A 15,600-nucleotide genomic window follows, 5' to 3' on the forward strand; every position below is an offset into this window, starting at 1 on the left:
CTCTTGGGAAAATGTGGCATGTTTGGAATTACTTATTTGGCTAATATGAGGTAAAAGAATCTGAGACTCCCATTAACATTCACTGGAACAGTTGGTCCACTAAGGTTGGGGCTAAGGAGTGGTTGCCACTGATCAATTTAAAGGGATGAAGAATGCTGGACAACTAGGCATACTGAACTTTTTTCATCTTATGTATAACTTAAAACAAGAGAAAAAGATCAAATCTCAAAACTTCACCTTGGCAATATTCCAGTTCTTTCTGTGACTTTGAAGAAAAGAATCAATTTTTATCTAAAGCTGTAAGACTGTGGACACACAAAACCAAACCCAGAAACGGATTTTGTGAGTTGGGTTCACAGTTGTCCTAAGTCTTTTCCTGTGAAGTTTGGAGAACTGACCAGAAGACAGTGGATGCTGACAAATGGAAAGGGTAACATCTAAGAGGATATGTAAGACTGAATGCAGTGGTTCTCAAAGTGGGGTCCCCAGACTAGTGGCATCAACTGGGAACTTGTTAGAAATGCAAAATTTCTAGCTTCAGCCCAGACATACTAAATCATAACTCTAGGAGTGGGCACAGCTATCTGTGTTCTATCTTCCAGCAGACTCTGATGGAAGTTTGAGAGCAATTGAGGTGGAGGATTTGAAGTCCTCAAACCAGCCTGAAATAACTCCTCCCTCTGCTTTCTTTGGCCAAGGAAGCTTTATCACCTTTGTAGGTGAGAACTGATTAGTCCCCTCTCAGGAGCCAAGCCACACTATTGCTATGGCAACTAGAATACAAATTTAGCATGGCCTGCGGTGTGGGGAGCATGGGTGAGACAATCCCGAACATTGGAATGGAAGAGTTAGAAACCTAGACATTGTAGGAATTTACTAATGTATATCTGCCCCAAATTGGGAGAATATGCGTGGGAATAGATTTTTAAAATAAATTTATTTATTTTATTTATTTATTTTTGTCTGTGTTGGGTCTTTGTTGCGGTGCACGGGCTTCTCATTGCGGTGGCTTCTCTTGTTGCGGAGCACGGGCTCTAGGTGTGCAGGCTTCAGTAGTTGTGGAACGTGGGCTCAGTGATGGTGGCTCACGGGCTCTAGAGTGCAGGCTCAGTAGTTGTGGCGCACGGGCTTAGTTGCTCCACGGCATGTGGGATCCTCCCGGACCAGGGCTCGAACCCGTGTCCCCTGCATTGGTAGGCGGATTCTTAACCACTGTGCCACCAAGGAAGCCCTGTGGGAATAGATTTTGAGGTTTCGAGATCAAGGAGCACGGTCCCTATTTTGGATCAGGATGAATGTATAGGTAGATGTGGACCCTTCCCAGAGGTTGTGTATGCAGTGTATGACAAGTTGGGGGAAAGACTTCAACGTAAATGTTCACTGAACTTTGTCCCACAATCCATTATATTCTCAAAGTCAGAAATCCCTTAACAAGTAGAGGAAGGAATTCAAAGACTTCAGGAAAAGGGAATAAAGGATTGGATAGTTTATGCTCATCTAGTCCTCCTCACCACATCTTTGATATAAATGTTTATTTTAATAATAAAAAGGGTATCAGTAATGGTTTTACTGTAGGAAGTCGAAGCCACTCTAGGTAGTTAAAGCTGCAAGGTATTTGCACCCAATTAGATACTTGCAAAATCATGCAAAGGGCTAGAGCAGTGTGGGGTGGGGAGTGGCAGCACTGGGACTGTTAAGCTCAGGAGTTTGATCCTCTGATAAAAAAGGCAGTGCAGTCACTGCTCTTTCAATAGCCACTTGACATGTTGAAAGTGATGAGACATGGAATTCAGCTGCTGCCTTTACCCACTGACACTCTGATGCTCATGACCTTGCTTGCCAGCAAAAATTACAGCAGGAAAATCTCTTCTGTCTCTTTTCTGTCGTTCAAATCATTCAAGAGTGTGTCTTGGACTTCCCTGGTGTCACAGTGGTTAGGAATCTGCCTGCCAATGCAGGGGACACAGGTTCGAGCCCTGGTCGGGGAAGATCCCATATGCCGTGGAGCAACTAAGTCCGTGAGCCACAACTACTGAGCCTGCGTGCCACAACTACTGAAGCCCGTACGCCTAGAGCCCATGCTCCACAACGGGAAACCCGCGCACCACAATGAAGAGTAGCCCCCGCTCACCGCAACTAGAGAAAGCCCGCGCGCAGCAACAAAGACCCAATGCAGCCAAAAATAAATTAATTAATTTTTTTAAAAAAGTGTGTCTAATTGGCAGAAACCAATTTGCTTCCAGAATATGAGCTGGAAAGGAGTCTGGTTAGCACGGTTGTTAGCTTCCTCGCTTCTGCAGAGCAGGAAGACACATTAAAGGAAGAGGGCTTGAAAGCGTAGTGAACTAAAATTCTGTATCCATCTCCTAAGGGAAGTGACTGCTCTTTACAAAAAGCCCTCTCTAGACTTGGAACGCTGGGTGCAAGAGCTGCCATTGAAATGGACTCCCAGATCTCAGGGGGAACGGGAGGAGCCCAAGATGCTTGGGCCCATGTAGAGTCTGTTAACTACCAGAGGTAAAGCCAGCTTGGTAATCCTACCATGGTCATATCAATCAGATTCTGACAAAAATAGTCTGACTCTCCCCCATAAATTAATCAGGGGCTTCAAGTGTGGCATTTCATCAAACCACAAGTTCTTATCTGGTTTGTAGGGCCCCTCCCATCCTACTACAAACACCAGGACTGAGCCACCTTCCATGAGAGTTAGGTTTGGGTTTTGGTTTTTGTTTTTGAACCCATCTTCCAGACCCTAGTCAGTTCAAGGCAACAAATAAATGGTTCAGTTGAATTGTAAATTGAAACTGTCATCAAGTCATTTTCTCTACTTAAGCCACCACGGAACAATCAAAGAAAGGGAGGTTCTGGTACTGGTTGCGGTGTAGTTTCAAAATATGGCCTCAAAATCTTTGATGCATCCTGACTTCAAAAGGCAAACCTGATTCCCCTCCCCTTGGGTGTCGGTCAAACTTAGGGACTCACTTCTAATGAGCAAATTTCCCTCTAGGCCCCATTTTCACTGCATCCCACAAATTTTAATAAGTTGTATTATTATTTAGTTCCAAATATTTTAAAATTTCTCTTGAGAGTTCTTCTCTGACCCACGTATTATATAGAAGTGTGTTGGTTAATCTCCAAATATTTGGGGATTTTCCAGCTATCTTTCTGCTACTGATTTCTAGTTTAATTTTGCTGTGGTCTGAGAACATATGTTGTATGATTTCTATTCTTTTACATTTGTCAAGGTGTGTTTGATGGCCCAGAATGTGGTCTATCTTTCTGAACGTTCCATGCAAGTTTGAGAAGAACGTGTATTCTCCTGTTGTTGGATGGAGGATTCTATAATTATCAATTAGATCAGGTTGATTGATAGTACTATTTGGGTCAATTTTGTCCTAACTGATCTATTAATTGTTAAAGAGGGATGTTGAAGTGTCCAAGTATAATTGTGGATTTGTCTATTTCTCTTTCCAGTTCTGTTTTGCCTCATTTATTTTCATACTCCTTTCTTGAGTACATACATGTTAAGGATTATGCCTTCTTGGAGCATTGACCCCTTCAACATGATACAGTATTCCTCTTACTTCCTAACCATTTTCCTTGTTCTGAGGTCTGCTTTGTCTGAAACTAATACAGCTGCTCCAGATTTCCTTTGATTAGTGATGTATCTTTTTCTATCCCTTTTAAACCATCTAAGTCTTTATATTTGAAGTGAGTTTCTTATATGTAACATACTGTTGGGTCTAATTTTTTTTTAATCCACTCTGACAACCTTTTAATTGGTTTATTTAGACCATTCACGTCTAAAATGATTATTGATATAATTGGGCTAAAGGCTTCCATGTTTGTAACTGTTTTCTATTCATTCTTCTTTCTTCCTTCCTTTCTTTCTTTTCTTTTCTTTTCACCCTCTTTTCCTGCCTTTTCTGGTTTTAATGGAGCAATTTATAACATTCCATTTATCTCCTCTCTTAACATATTAATCATACTCCTCTTTTTAATTTTTTAATGGTTGCCCTAGGGTTTGCAATATACATTTACAACCGCCTGCCAGCAGCATCCTATTTTAAGTTACTCAAAGGAAGCTGAGGCTGCAAAGCCAGGTTTGAATTTAGAATTCTTGGACTCAGCCAAGCTCCCAGGCAGCAACTCTTCTCTTTTGTATCCTGGCACCATCCCGACCAGAGAGAGGCCTTGTGCGCCTTAGGGTTATATTTGCCAATCCATATACCTGCGCTATTTAGTACTTCTAAATAGTCTGCTGACTGCGGCCACCCCATGTGGCTAACCATAAGCAATACAGTCCGTCTTTGAGAAGACGGACTTGGAGAAGCAGCCCATACAGGCTCTGAAAGTTGGCGTGGACGGTTCGTGCAGGAAATTCCAAGGTTCTGTGAAGTATGGTCTAGAATGGGAGAGCACAGGCTATGGGAGGACCAGGTCCATTAGCTTCTTGGGCTTTTCTAAAGGGCCAGGCTAGGGGGGAAGCCCTCTTGCCTTAAAAGGTAGTATGGACCCTGACACTCATCTGACTCATCTTTACACAATTTGTGCTTGCTACTCAAGGTTTCAAAAGTAAATAATATACTGTCTATATAATATGTAAACCATATAATGTGTAAACTGTACGAAAAAGGGAATGATTTAACCCAAAAGTTAGGACAACTGTTAAGTAGGAGGATGGAAAGGGATATGATTGCGGAGGTACAAAGAGGAGTTTCTAAAATGCTAGGAATGGTTTAAACTGGGGGGTGGGTATACAAATGTTCATTTGATTATTCTTTAAACTGTACATATATATCTTACACGCTTTTCTGTATACTATATATGATATTATAATTATAACTAAAAGACATTGGCCAGGTGATCAAAACGAAGGGCCGAAACAACATGTATTGTCTGATTTAATACCTTTTAATTACTTTGATTCAAAGTCCACTTTGAATATCTAATCTTTGTTTTACTCCTATAAGACCTGGTAATGTTTAATAATAAATAGATACCATGCTAGCCGCCATCCCCAGCTGCCTGCCTCAAGGTAATTTTCATTTTGTCACACTTGCTGTTTTCAAACAGGAGAAATGAAAACAAAAATTTGAAATAAATTCAGATATAACACTTTAATTTACTAACTATACAAAATGATCAATAGTAACCAATACTTCTATTTTCCTTTTTTAGGATCATTTCTGTCTTCAAAAACCACATATTTTTTGAGCACTTACTATGTGCTCCGTGTGCTAGAACATGTCAGGTTCTCATAGTCTGATGCAGGAGACAGATACCTAAATAATTTAAAATTTTTAAATTATTTAATTACCACAGCAACACCCTGCTCAGCTGTGATAACTGGTAGAAGAGGTTTGAAAGGATCAAGAATGTATGTATGATTGGGCTTCCCTGGTGGCCCAGTGGTTAAGAATCTGCCTGCTAATGCAAGGGACACAGGTTCGAGCCCTGGTCCGGGAAGATCCCACATGCCGCGGAGCAACTAAGCTTGTGCTCCACAACTACGGAGCCTGAGCTGTAGAGCCCGCAAGCCACCACTACTGAGCCCACGTGCCACAGCTACTGAAGCCCGAGAGCCTAGAGCCCGTGCTCCGCAACGAGAAGCCTCGACAATGAGAAGCCCGTGCACTGCAACAGAGTAGCCCCCGCTCACCGCAACTAGAGAAAGCCCGTGTGCCGCAACGAAGACCCAACCCAGCCAAAAATAAATAAATAAATTAAATTAAAAAAAAAAAAAAATGTATGATTGCTGCTATGCCATGCCAAGGTCAACTGGTTCATCTTATTTCTTCCAATTCTGCATATGTGCCGTAATATGCTGAAAGTTGGGGATGGGCATGCTGGTAACACAAATGGTGTATTGTCAAATAACGTTAATTAAGCAATTATCCTCTAAGGCACGCACACACACACCACAAAGGGCTACAGAGTATATAGATTTTGCAAAGCAGTGGCCATATCTCCTTCACATTGCCTGAAATTTCTATCTAGAAATCTTTACCCATACTACTTTAGAGCATTTTTATGGGATCCTGGATCTTTCAAATTTAAGCATTAAATTGAAATTGGACAAATTTTTAAAAACCGGTTAAGGTTGTCCTAGGTCTTATGATTTTAAGTAAAAACTAAAACAAGAAAGGAATTCAACATAAACACTTGTTGAGCTATTACTATTTTTGATGCCTTGTGCTAAATAAAGTAGCCGATAAAGTTAATTCAGTCAAAGAGAAACACAAGGAAAGGCATTTTACAGTAACACGTTGTCATCCAACAACAATTCTGAAGTTACTCCTTTCTAACTGAAGAACTATTTTTCTACAGCAGACAGTAAGATTTTGCAAAAGATGCACTCAAATTTCTCAATCTGGGTCAACCTCATGGTTGTTAAAATATGTGCATACTCTCTGGATTACGCATTATATGGAATTTTGCCCCATTGTTAGACCAAGTGTTCCAATTTTAGGTTAAAACAGTCACCTTACTCTTGACCCCGGACGTCCCCTCTCCCCCACCGACAAACTTTCTGCCAACAGAGATCCACGCCTTTCGTCCTAAAATGGGCATAACCAAAAGAGACGCGGAATCTAGATGGGTTTAAATCCTTGTGTGCTTCGGCACATGGTCTTTAATCCTGTTTTCCCCGTCACTCAGGTGCAAGGCTGCATGAGATAGTCCTACAAGGTCTCTTGCATCTGCAGACTTCTGCGATTAAAATGCATCTCTTCTTAGAAGGAATTCACAAAAAGCCCCTGCCTCTATGGGAAATTAGCTAGCTGGGCGTTAGGCTAACCGCAGGGTAGGAGTGAATCTGGTTTCTCTTTGAAAAGTAGCATCCCACGCCAGCAACAGAGCGCGCCCAGGCACCACGTGTCTGCACCAACAGCGGGATTGGCGGAGCGCATTTTCGCGCGGCGGTCTAGACGCGCACAGTCCCGCCCAGCTGCCGGAGGACCCGGGAGGCAGAGAGAAAAGGCCGGAGGGAGATCGCAGAGGGGAGGGGGCGGGAGGGGGCGGGAGGGGGCGGGAGGGGGGTGGGGGATCCCGAGGCTCCCGTGGCTCCCGTGGCCGGGAATCTGGGAGGGCCTGGAGAGGCGCCAGGCGGCTAGCCTCGCCACAACTTGCCCAGAACAGACAGGCCTCATCCTACGTCCTGGAAGAAGGAGCTGGCCCGCCGCTTCCCGCCCGGCTGCTCCTCGGCCTCCACGGGCCCGCCCGTGCCAGCAGCGCCCCTGGAGTCTGCGTCCCCAGCCTCGCCCCTGTCCGCCTGCAGCGCCCGGCGCCCGCCCAGGAGCGCGCAGCTGGGGTGAGTCGAGGTCAGGGATGCGCCAGGCGCCCAGGGGAGGCCGGGGCCTCTGGGTGTCCGCGAAGCCGGGTCCTCCTTCCTCTTTTCCCGCTGCGAGCCGAGGCGCTGCAGACCCCGCTGGCCTGGCTGCCGCAGCCCCCCACTCCCCGTTTGCTTGCCTTCTAAGGGTCGGCGCCGGGGCCCCACTGGAGCCCGCGTTCCCCGGCCTTTGTCTTTGTGGGTTCGGCGGGTCGTCCCCATGGTGCGCCCGGGGCAGGAGGCGCTGCGCCCGGCTGGCGGCCCTGCAGAGGGAACGGGGAAGTGTGCCCCCTTCTTTCCTGTTCCGGCCATCTTGCGACTCAGATTCAGCCGAGGGGCGAGGGTGGCCAGCGGCGCGGTGCTCGGGGCCGGAGTGGTGGCGGGGAACGGAGATGGGCGCCTCGAGCCCCGCGCGCCTCCTCTCCCGAATGCAGTGGGAGCGCGCGGATAGACCCCCAAGTTTCAAGGGCTTGGACCCAGAGCCCGGGGGCACAGGAAGTATGAGGGACAGGGGCCGGGAGCTGACGTTTCCTAAGCGCCTAATTCGGATCATTCTTTTTTTTTTTTTTTTAATTTATTTATTTTTGTCTGGGTCTTTGTTGCTGTCTCTAGTTGCGGCCCTCGGGGGCTAGTCTTCCTTGTGGTGCGCGGGCTTCTCATTGCGATGGCTTCTCTTGTTGCAGAGCACGGGCTCTAGGCACTCGGGCTTCAGTAGTTGCAGCATGCGGGCCCAGTAGTTGTGGCTCACGGGCTCTAGAGCGCAGGCTAAGTAGTTGTGGAGCACGGGCTCAGTTGCTCCGCGGAATGTGGGATCTTCCCGGACCAGGGCTTGAACCTACGTCCCCTGCATTGGCAGGCGGATTCTTAACCACTGAGCCACAGGGGAAGCCCCTCATTCGGATCATTCTTTATCCACGTGTCCTTTTGGCAAATTCTTAACGCGCCTCTCCGTGCCTGATCTATGCCAGGTGCTGGGGATATAACGGTGAGCAAGAGAGACCACGGCCCTAGTTCCCGCTGATCCTGCAGCCCAGTGGATGGAGGCCAGGGTACATAGACCTGCCAGGTCGGTATCCTGACGTCTATTTAACAGACTGGGAAACTGAAGCCTAGGGCTGCTGTAACTTGTAGGTCAGGCAGCAAGTAAATGGAAGAATCAGACTTTGAAGCTAGATCTTTAAGACTGTCATGCTGGCTGTGGTTAATCGATAATAGCTCTTTTTCTTTCAAAATCCCGTTCAAAATTATTTGGATGCACGGCTTCTATGAAGTCTTATGAAGTGTATGCTTAGTTTCTGGATGCTTTCCTGTGGGCTTATTTCTAGTTCTCAGTGTCTAGAAAGGGCTAGAAATGTTTGACATTACAAGTTTGCTTCCAGTTACTCTGAACTGTATTTTCGTTCCATCTGTTCTTTGGCTGTTAGGAGAGACAAAAATTTTCCTGATGGTTGGTCCAAGCAGGGACTCCCCGGTGGACTGAGGAATGGCTGGCTTTTCCTCAGTTCATCCATCTCTATGGTAACCACAGGCAGCTCCCAGAAGACCTCGAGAATGAGAGGCCTGAGGTCTACGAATTGCTGCTAGAAATAGTTCAGCCTCTCCAGAAAACAGAATGCAGCTGCCACACAAGTTTGTAAGGTAAATACCAGGGCCCTGTAAAGTTCCCCCTCCATATAATTGTCTTTATCTTCACATTTTGAAAAAAGTATCCTTTTGGAAAGACAAGTAAGGTATTACATATTTGGGGAAGTTATTTGGTTTGAAATTCTATCCGAATGTTATATCTAGGTGGCCAACCCAGAGAGGAAGAAAGACTCCATTTAAAAAAGTATCTTGAATGTAAGAAATTTAGGAAGACGTCCATCAAATATAATTAACTACACTACAAATTTAATTTTTAAAACAACTTTATTGAAGTATAATGTACAAAATGCACCGTTAATTTTCAGTGTACCATTCAGTGAGTTTTGAAACATGTATATGCCCAGGTAATCAACAAGACAATCAAAACAGAGAACATTTTTTTATTATACCCCAAAGTGTCTTCGTGCCCTTTCGCAGCTAGGCCCCCCTCCATCCCATTTAATTTTACATAGATTTGTTGCTTCACGTTTTCTGAGCTGTGCGTGAAAGAGGAGGATGAATGATTCTTTCTAATCTCAAAAACCTAAGGCGAGGATCAGAGGCTGGCAGCTAGGATGTGGCTCCCCACGCCTTAGAGACTTGCAAGGTGGTGCCCCGCGAGCCGGATCTCAGGAAGTGTGCCCTCTCGAGGTGGACCGGTGTGTCCTCGGCTGGCCCACGACGAGTTCTTCTTTGGTCCCTCAGGGCCCTGGGCGCACGCTGACCGCGAGCTGGCCGGCTCGCGCTTTGCTCCAGGTGCACGCGCCGGGCGTTGCCATTAACAACGGCCTAGACGCCCAGGCCTTAGCCCGCCGCCACCGCCCGGAACCCGGCCTTCTCCCAGCTCCGAGGGGTGAGGCGGCGGCGTCCCGGGAGGCGGCCCGGCCCGGGTAGACGGGACTGCCCCCACCTCCGATGCCGGCAGAGGCGGCGGATTTGCTTCCAAGCATGGTAAGAGGCGGCAAGCCGGGGATGCCCGCCTGCCGATGCCGGGCTGGGGAGGCGGGGACTCCACAGAACTCCCAGCCCCCTCCGCCTCCCCCATTCTCTGTCCTTCCCGCAGCCCTTTCAGAATCACGTCTACTGCTCGCTCGCCGACGGCCTGAAGAGACCCGCCTCCGCAGCCGTCGCGTTGGGCGGGGCCGCCATGGCCTGCGGCCCCGCCACCGCGGCTTCGGGCCCCCTGCCGTTCTTCCAGTTCCGCCCGCGGCTGGAGAGCCTGGACTGGCGGCGGCTGAGCGCCATCGACGTGGACAAGGTGGTAGGAGCCGTGGACGTGCTCACGCTGCAGGAGAACATCATGAACATCACCTTCTGCAAGCTGGAGGACGAGAAGTGCCCGCAATGCCAGTCGGGGGTGGACCCGGTGCTGCTGAAGCTCATCCGCCTGGCGCAGCTCACCATCGAGTACCTGCTGTATTCGCAGCAGTTGCTCACCTCGCAGCTGCACAGCCTGGAGGAGCGGCTGCGCCTGAGCCGGGCCGAGTGTGAGCAGAGCAAGAAGCTCCACACCAAGCAGGCCGGCGAGATCAAGTTACTCAAGGAAGAGTGTAAACGGAGGAAAAAGTTGATCTCCACCCAGCAGCTGATGATTGAGGCCAAAGCCAGCTATTACCAGGTGGGAAGCTGCCTTGTGATTACCCAATAAAACCCTCAATTCCTACTGGCTGGGATATTGAGAGTCCTTTCCTATAGCACTGACTTTTTTTTTTTTTCCCCCAATATGTACTCTAAATTAGAAGAAACAGCATATATTTAAGCGAAAGAGTAATTTTAACCAACAGATAACATGGTTCATTACCTTGTGTAGACTAACATAGGGTTAATAATTAAGTAACGTTGACTGAAGTGATTTATTGAATTATCTGAAAGCTGGTTGTTTAAGAAACTGTTTCTTCCTCCTAATCGGAGTAATGAAAAATAAACCAGGTACAAATTGCTGTTGAGCTCCGGCCCCAAATGATATGGAATGCTTAAATTTGTGGATTTTTTTCCTCATTTTAAAATTTTGAAATATTTTTAAATTTACAGAAAGATTACAAGATCAGTGCAAAAACTTCCTTACACCAATTATTAACATTTGCCACATTGGCTTTATTTTCTCTGTCTCTATATCATACTATTACTTTTGAACCATTTGGCAGTGAGTTGCAGACTCTTAAGTATTTCAATGTGTATATTTCCTAAGCAGGAGAATACTTGCTGATATAACAATACTACTTAAAAAATTTTTTAATTTTGCCTTTTTGTTCTTAATCTCCCAACTGTTAGGGGTTAGACATTGAACCCAAGATAAATATTGTAATTTTTGTGTGTAACAGAAATCAGCATATTTATCTTTTTTATTGGTGAGGTGGAAGAAGCAAAGAATGTTTGATGAAGATATCAAAGTAAGCAATAGACTGACAAGATTGATTTCACACCCCTACATTCCAGTCATTTTGGCTAAATAGGACTTAAAAGGCCTCAGTGGATTTAGGTAATGGTGGAGCCAAAGCAGGAGTGAGTGTGGAGAACTGGGAGTAGGACTCAGAAACCAGTGAGGTTGATAGGGCTTAGGACTGACCTAACGGGAGCCTTGAGAGAAGTGTACTTAAACTAGGTGAACAGTTGGGAAAGAATGCTGTTAGAAAGTCTTAATGTTTGGGTATACAACCTTTAGGTATAGTCATCCAATGATACCTGATGTCTCTAATTGCCTATTTGTTTCATAAATGCTATTTAAAAACTAAATATTTATAAATAGTACTGAGATGGCTCTTTAAATGTATTTATCGTAAAATGGATAGAATAGGTTCTGTTTAAAACATTAAAAAAAGTTTACCTGGCTTTGCTATTATTCAGTGAAACATTAAAACCTGTAACATAAAAATTTTATGTTTATAAACTTCGTTTTCGTTCTTTTGGTTATCATAAAAATAGCTGTTCATAAGTAAAGATTTTCAAATGTGAATGATAATATGAGGATAAAAAAGTAATGGCTCACTTTTATCAAATGAGTGACACCTGCCAACTCTTGGCCACTCAAACTTTGAATGGCGGTGGTAGCTGTATGGTGTGCCCAGGTGTGGCCAAGAAGAGATAGGAATGACCACACCACCTTTTCCTACTTAGTGTAGTACACGTATACTCTGCCCTCTAGTAAGTGACTTGCCATTGTCTCTTTATGGAGTTCTTGAGCAGTGAGAGCCTTTAGGGTGACAGCTCCGGAGTTAGATTACCTGGGTTTGGATTCCACCTATTCCCCTGTGCAAGTCTTTTAACTTCTAAACCTCAGTTTCCTCATCTGGAAAATGAGAACATTAGTAGTAGGGTTGCTCTGAGAATCCCGTGAGATAATGCATGTATAGCACGAGGAAAGCTCAGTAAATAGCATCCAACAAGTGGATGTTGATTTCTGCAGTGGCTTCCCTGTAGTGAGCTGTGGCTACCTGTGACCTATCTCTTTATGAATCCTCAGACCAGAAGGCCAGAGGTCACAGTGCTGAGATGCTGTGAGAGTCAGTGTTTCAGGGAGGGCTAGTCAAAGACTGCTGCTAAGAATAGTTGGCATGTAAGCTAGCAGGGATTCCACGGTGTTATGATCTTTGTTACAGATTCGTAAGCTAGGGATATTTGGCCTATAGTAAAATTTATGGGAAGTCAATTGATTTTGTTTAAATAGTTATTTGACTTTAGTCTGCAGTGTGAATTTTTATTTAAATAGAAACCTCCAACAGCCGGGGAAGTTTGATGGCCATGTGTAAAGGCCAGTGTGTACCAGTGATCTGGCTATCAAATTATTTTTAAAACTTTAAAAATTAAAAATTTCCAGTGGATTATAATAGGACTTAGACTCTAAGAAGACCTTTCATTTTCACAGCTGGAAGACTCAGATTCCTCCCCACACTTCAGAAACACAGATAGATTTTGGAATCTGTCAGTGAATTTCTGTCCCTTGTTCCAATTATTGAGCCCCTTGGAGTTGGATATGAGTGTTGAGGAGTAGAAAAAGCATGCATTTTGCTGTCAGAGAGACATGGGTCAAACTGTGCAACCAATAAGGCTGCAACCAACTTAACTTTCCTGAGCTTTGATTTCTTCATGGATAAAGTGGTTGCCATGGAAATTTTAAAAGACAGTGATGTAACAGGGCCTAGCTCTTAGTGGGCATAGTGAAAATCTTTATTTCCTATTCTCTGTCATTGTCTTTGAGAGGTCTTAAAAAACATCTGGAGGAATCAAAAGCCTCCATCCTACTCATTTAGATAAAGGAATCCTGAATTCTTGTGTTAATTCCATTATACTAAGTATTTTTAAATTTTTAATGATTTTGGATAGAAGTGGTATTAAGACATTTCCATGTTTTATATAGCATACAACCTACATGTAGTCAACATTCTGAAACCAATTACCCTGAACATAATTTAACATATTATATCCCTGGGGTTGTCATGGAAAGAGTATCTGATTCCTTTCTATGAATAGTTTATAGTACCTAATTTTTCTTAATGTATTATGTCACTTTCTGTCCTAAAGATGCTTTAAGGGAACTCCTTTGAAATAGAAGTTTATATCATTCATCTGTATATCGAACATATTTATCATATATTTAAAACTATTTTTTTAAGAAAAGGCAAAGGGTTATAGGATAAAGTTTTTACAGCATTTTTTAAAGTTTTATAATTATCTTATTAATGGAGAAATTTGATTCTACGTGATGTAGAATTCCTTCCCACCTTCTTACCCTGAAAGGGAACTTTATTATTTCTAAGGCAGAATCTTTGTGCAATAAGTAGGATTCCTGAACCTCCTGCTGCTTTTCATTGTAAAGAATGATCTTTTATTAAGTTTCTAATTACTGTAAGATCTATTATAAAGTATGTTTTAATCCCAGTGATGGTAGATCAGATAATTTTGGCTTTGGGGCCTGATAGACCAGTTGTTTCAGGTATCACTAATCCATTCATTTTTAAAAAACTGACTAGTATTCCATGGTGTACATGAATCAGAGTCTGTTAACCTTTTACTTTTGTAGGATATCTTGCCTGAAACCCGTATCTGGCTATTATGAATAATGCTGCTGTAAACATTCACTTGCAGGTTTTTGTGTGAACTTAAGTTTTTTCTTTTAGAGCAATTTTAGTTTCATTGAGGGGAAGGTACAAAAAGTTTCCATATATCTCCTGCCCCTACACATGCAGAGCTTCCCCCATTATCAACAGACCTAAGTATTTCATTTTGGGGGGGTGCTAATGTAAATGTTATTACATTTTAAATTTCAGATTCCACTTGTTCATTACTGGTATATAGGAAAGCAGTTGACTTTTGTATATTAACCTCGTATCCTGAAACTTTGCTATACCTAGTTATTAGTTCCAGGGGTTTTTTGGCAATTCTTTTGGATTTTTTACATAGACGATCATGTCATCTGCAAACAAAGACAGTTCTGTGTCTTCCTTCCCAGTCTGTATATCTTTTAATTTTTTTCTTGCCTTATTACATTAGCAAGGACTTAAAATGCAATGTTGAAAAGCACACTCAGGGGCAGTGGTTTGCCCTGTAGCCTCCCCTCTCTTACAGATCCAAGAAGAGTTGTGGATTTTTCAGTCTGTTCAGCTTTTTCCCTTGTTGTTAGGATGGAGTGGCGATTTTCAAGCTCCTTACCTGCAGATCCAGAAACCAGAGGTCTATTAACTTTGTTTTGGTATTTTTGTCATAGAAGTTTTTCATGTTGATGTAGTCAAAATGTCAGTCTTTTCTTTTTGGAGTATGAACCCCTTCTTACCCTGAGCTCATGAGTCTTCTGTATTATTGCAATAGTTAAAACACATATTTTCTATTTTGAGAAATTAAAAGTTACACTTCCATGTTTCCTCTTCTTTTCCTTTCTCCAGTGTTGTGTGTAGCCCAAGAGCCACACTTACACCCGAGCCAGTGTGGGCAGTCCCTAAACTGTTGTGAGGAAACCAGAACAGTCCTCATGAGCAGAGAAGTCGTAAAAGATGCTGTAAAGATCCTCTGATATGTAATGCTGAGAAATATGCCATAATGTTAATTTTCTGGGAAATTAGAACCTAAAGTTTTCTGATGCAATTATACTCATTAAGAGTAAGGCAAAAGCTGAATAGGAGAACATGTAAATAGCACAATAGAGATGAAACAGCAAAATCCAGACTGAGAGTAACTCTGCAGGACAAATGTTCAGTTTCTTCAGCAAAAGAATTATAAGGAAAAGGAGCTTGGAGGCTCAGCCTATAGACAAAAACAGAATTAAGAGACAAAACAACCAGTTGCAGGATATGACTTTATTTGGATCCTGATTCACAACAAACTGCAAAAATGTTTTCTAAGACAATGTGTGAAATATTGGGGAAAAAATAAACAAATGGTTGGATATTTGTTAATAATTAAGAAATTACTTTTCACATTTTAAAATGTGGGATAATAATATTATGATTGTGTTAAAAGAAAGTCCTTTTGGAGATAGATTCTGAAATATTGACAAATGAAATATGCAGTATCCAAGATTTATTTTAGAGTAATCCAGGGGGGAGGATATAGATGAAACAAGTTGAATTTTTTGCTTAAAAATTGTGTTAAAGTAGAGAATAGAGATATTGGTAGGATTGATTTTTTTTTTTCCCAGTAAATTCATTTTAGGAGGC

General features: G+C 43.5%; 1 protein-coding gene across 1 annotated transcript in view; it reads left to right on the forward strand.

The window, feature by feature from the left end:
- Nucleotides 1-9,868: 9,868 nt before the first annotated feature.
- The window catches only part of DZIP1 (DAZ interacting zinc finger protein 1), a gene marked incomplete at both ends in the record, with an annotated part of 49,633 nt that continues 43,901 nt past the window's right edge, over nucleotides 9,869-15,600 (forward strand). Inside the window, 2 exons of the mRNA XM_079721939.1 lie at nucleotides 9,869-9,904; nucleotides 10,017-10,571. Coding sequence (XP_079578065.1) covers nucleotides 9,869-9,904; nucleotides 10,017-10,571 — 591 coding nt within the window. The remainder of the gene's footprint in view (nucleotides 9,905-10,016; nucleotides 10,572-15,600) is intronic.

Source organism: Hyperoodon ampullatus (genome assembly GCF_949752795.1).
Source record: "Hyperoodon ampullatus genome assembly, chromosome: 16".
Taxonomy (NCBI): Eukaryota; Metazoa; Chordata; class Mammalia; order Artiodactyla; family Ziphiidae; genus Hyperoodon; species Hyperoodon ampullatus.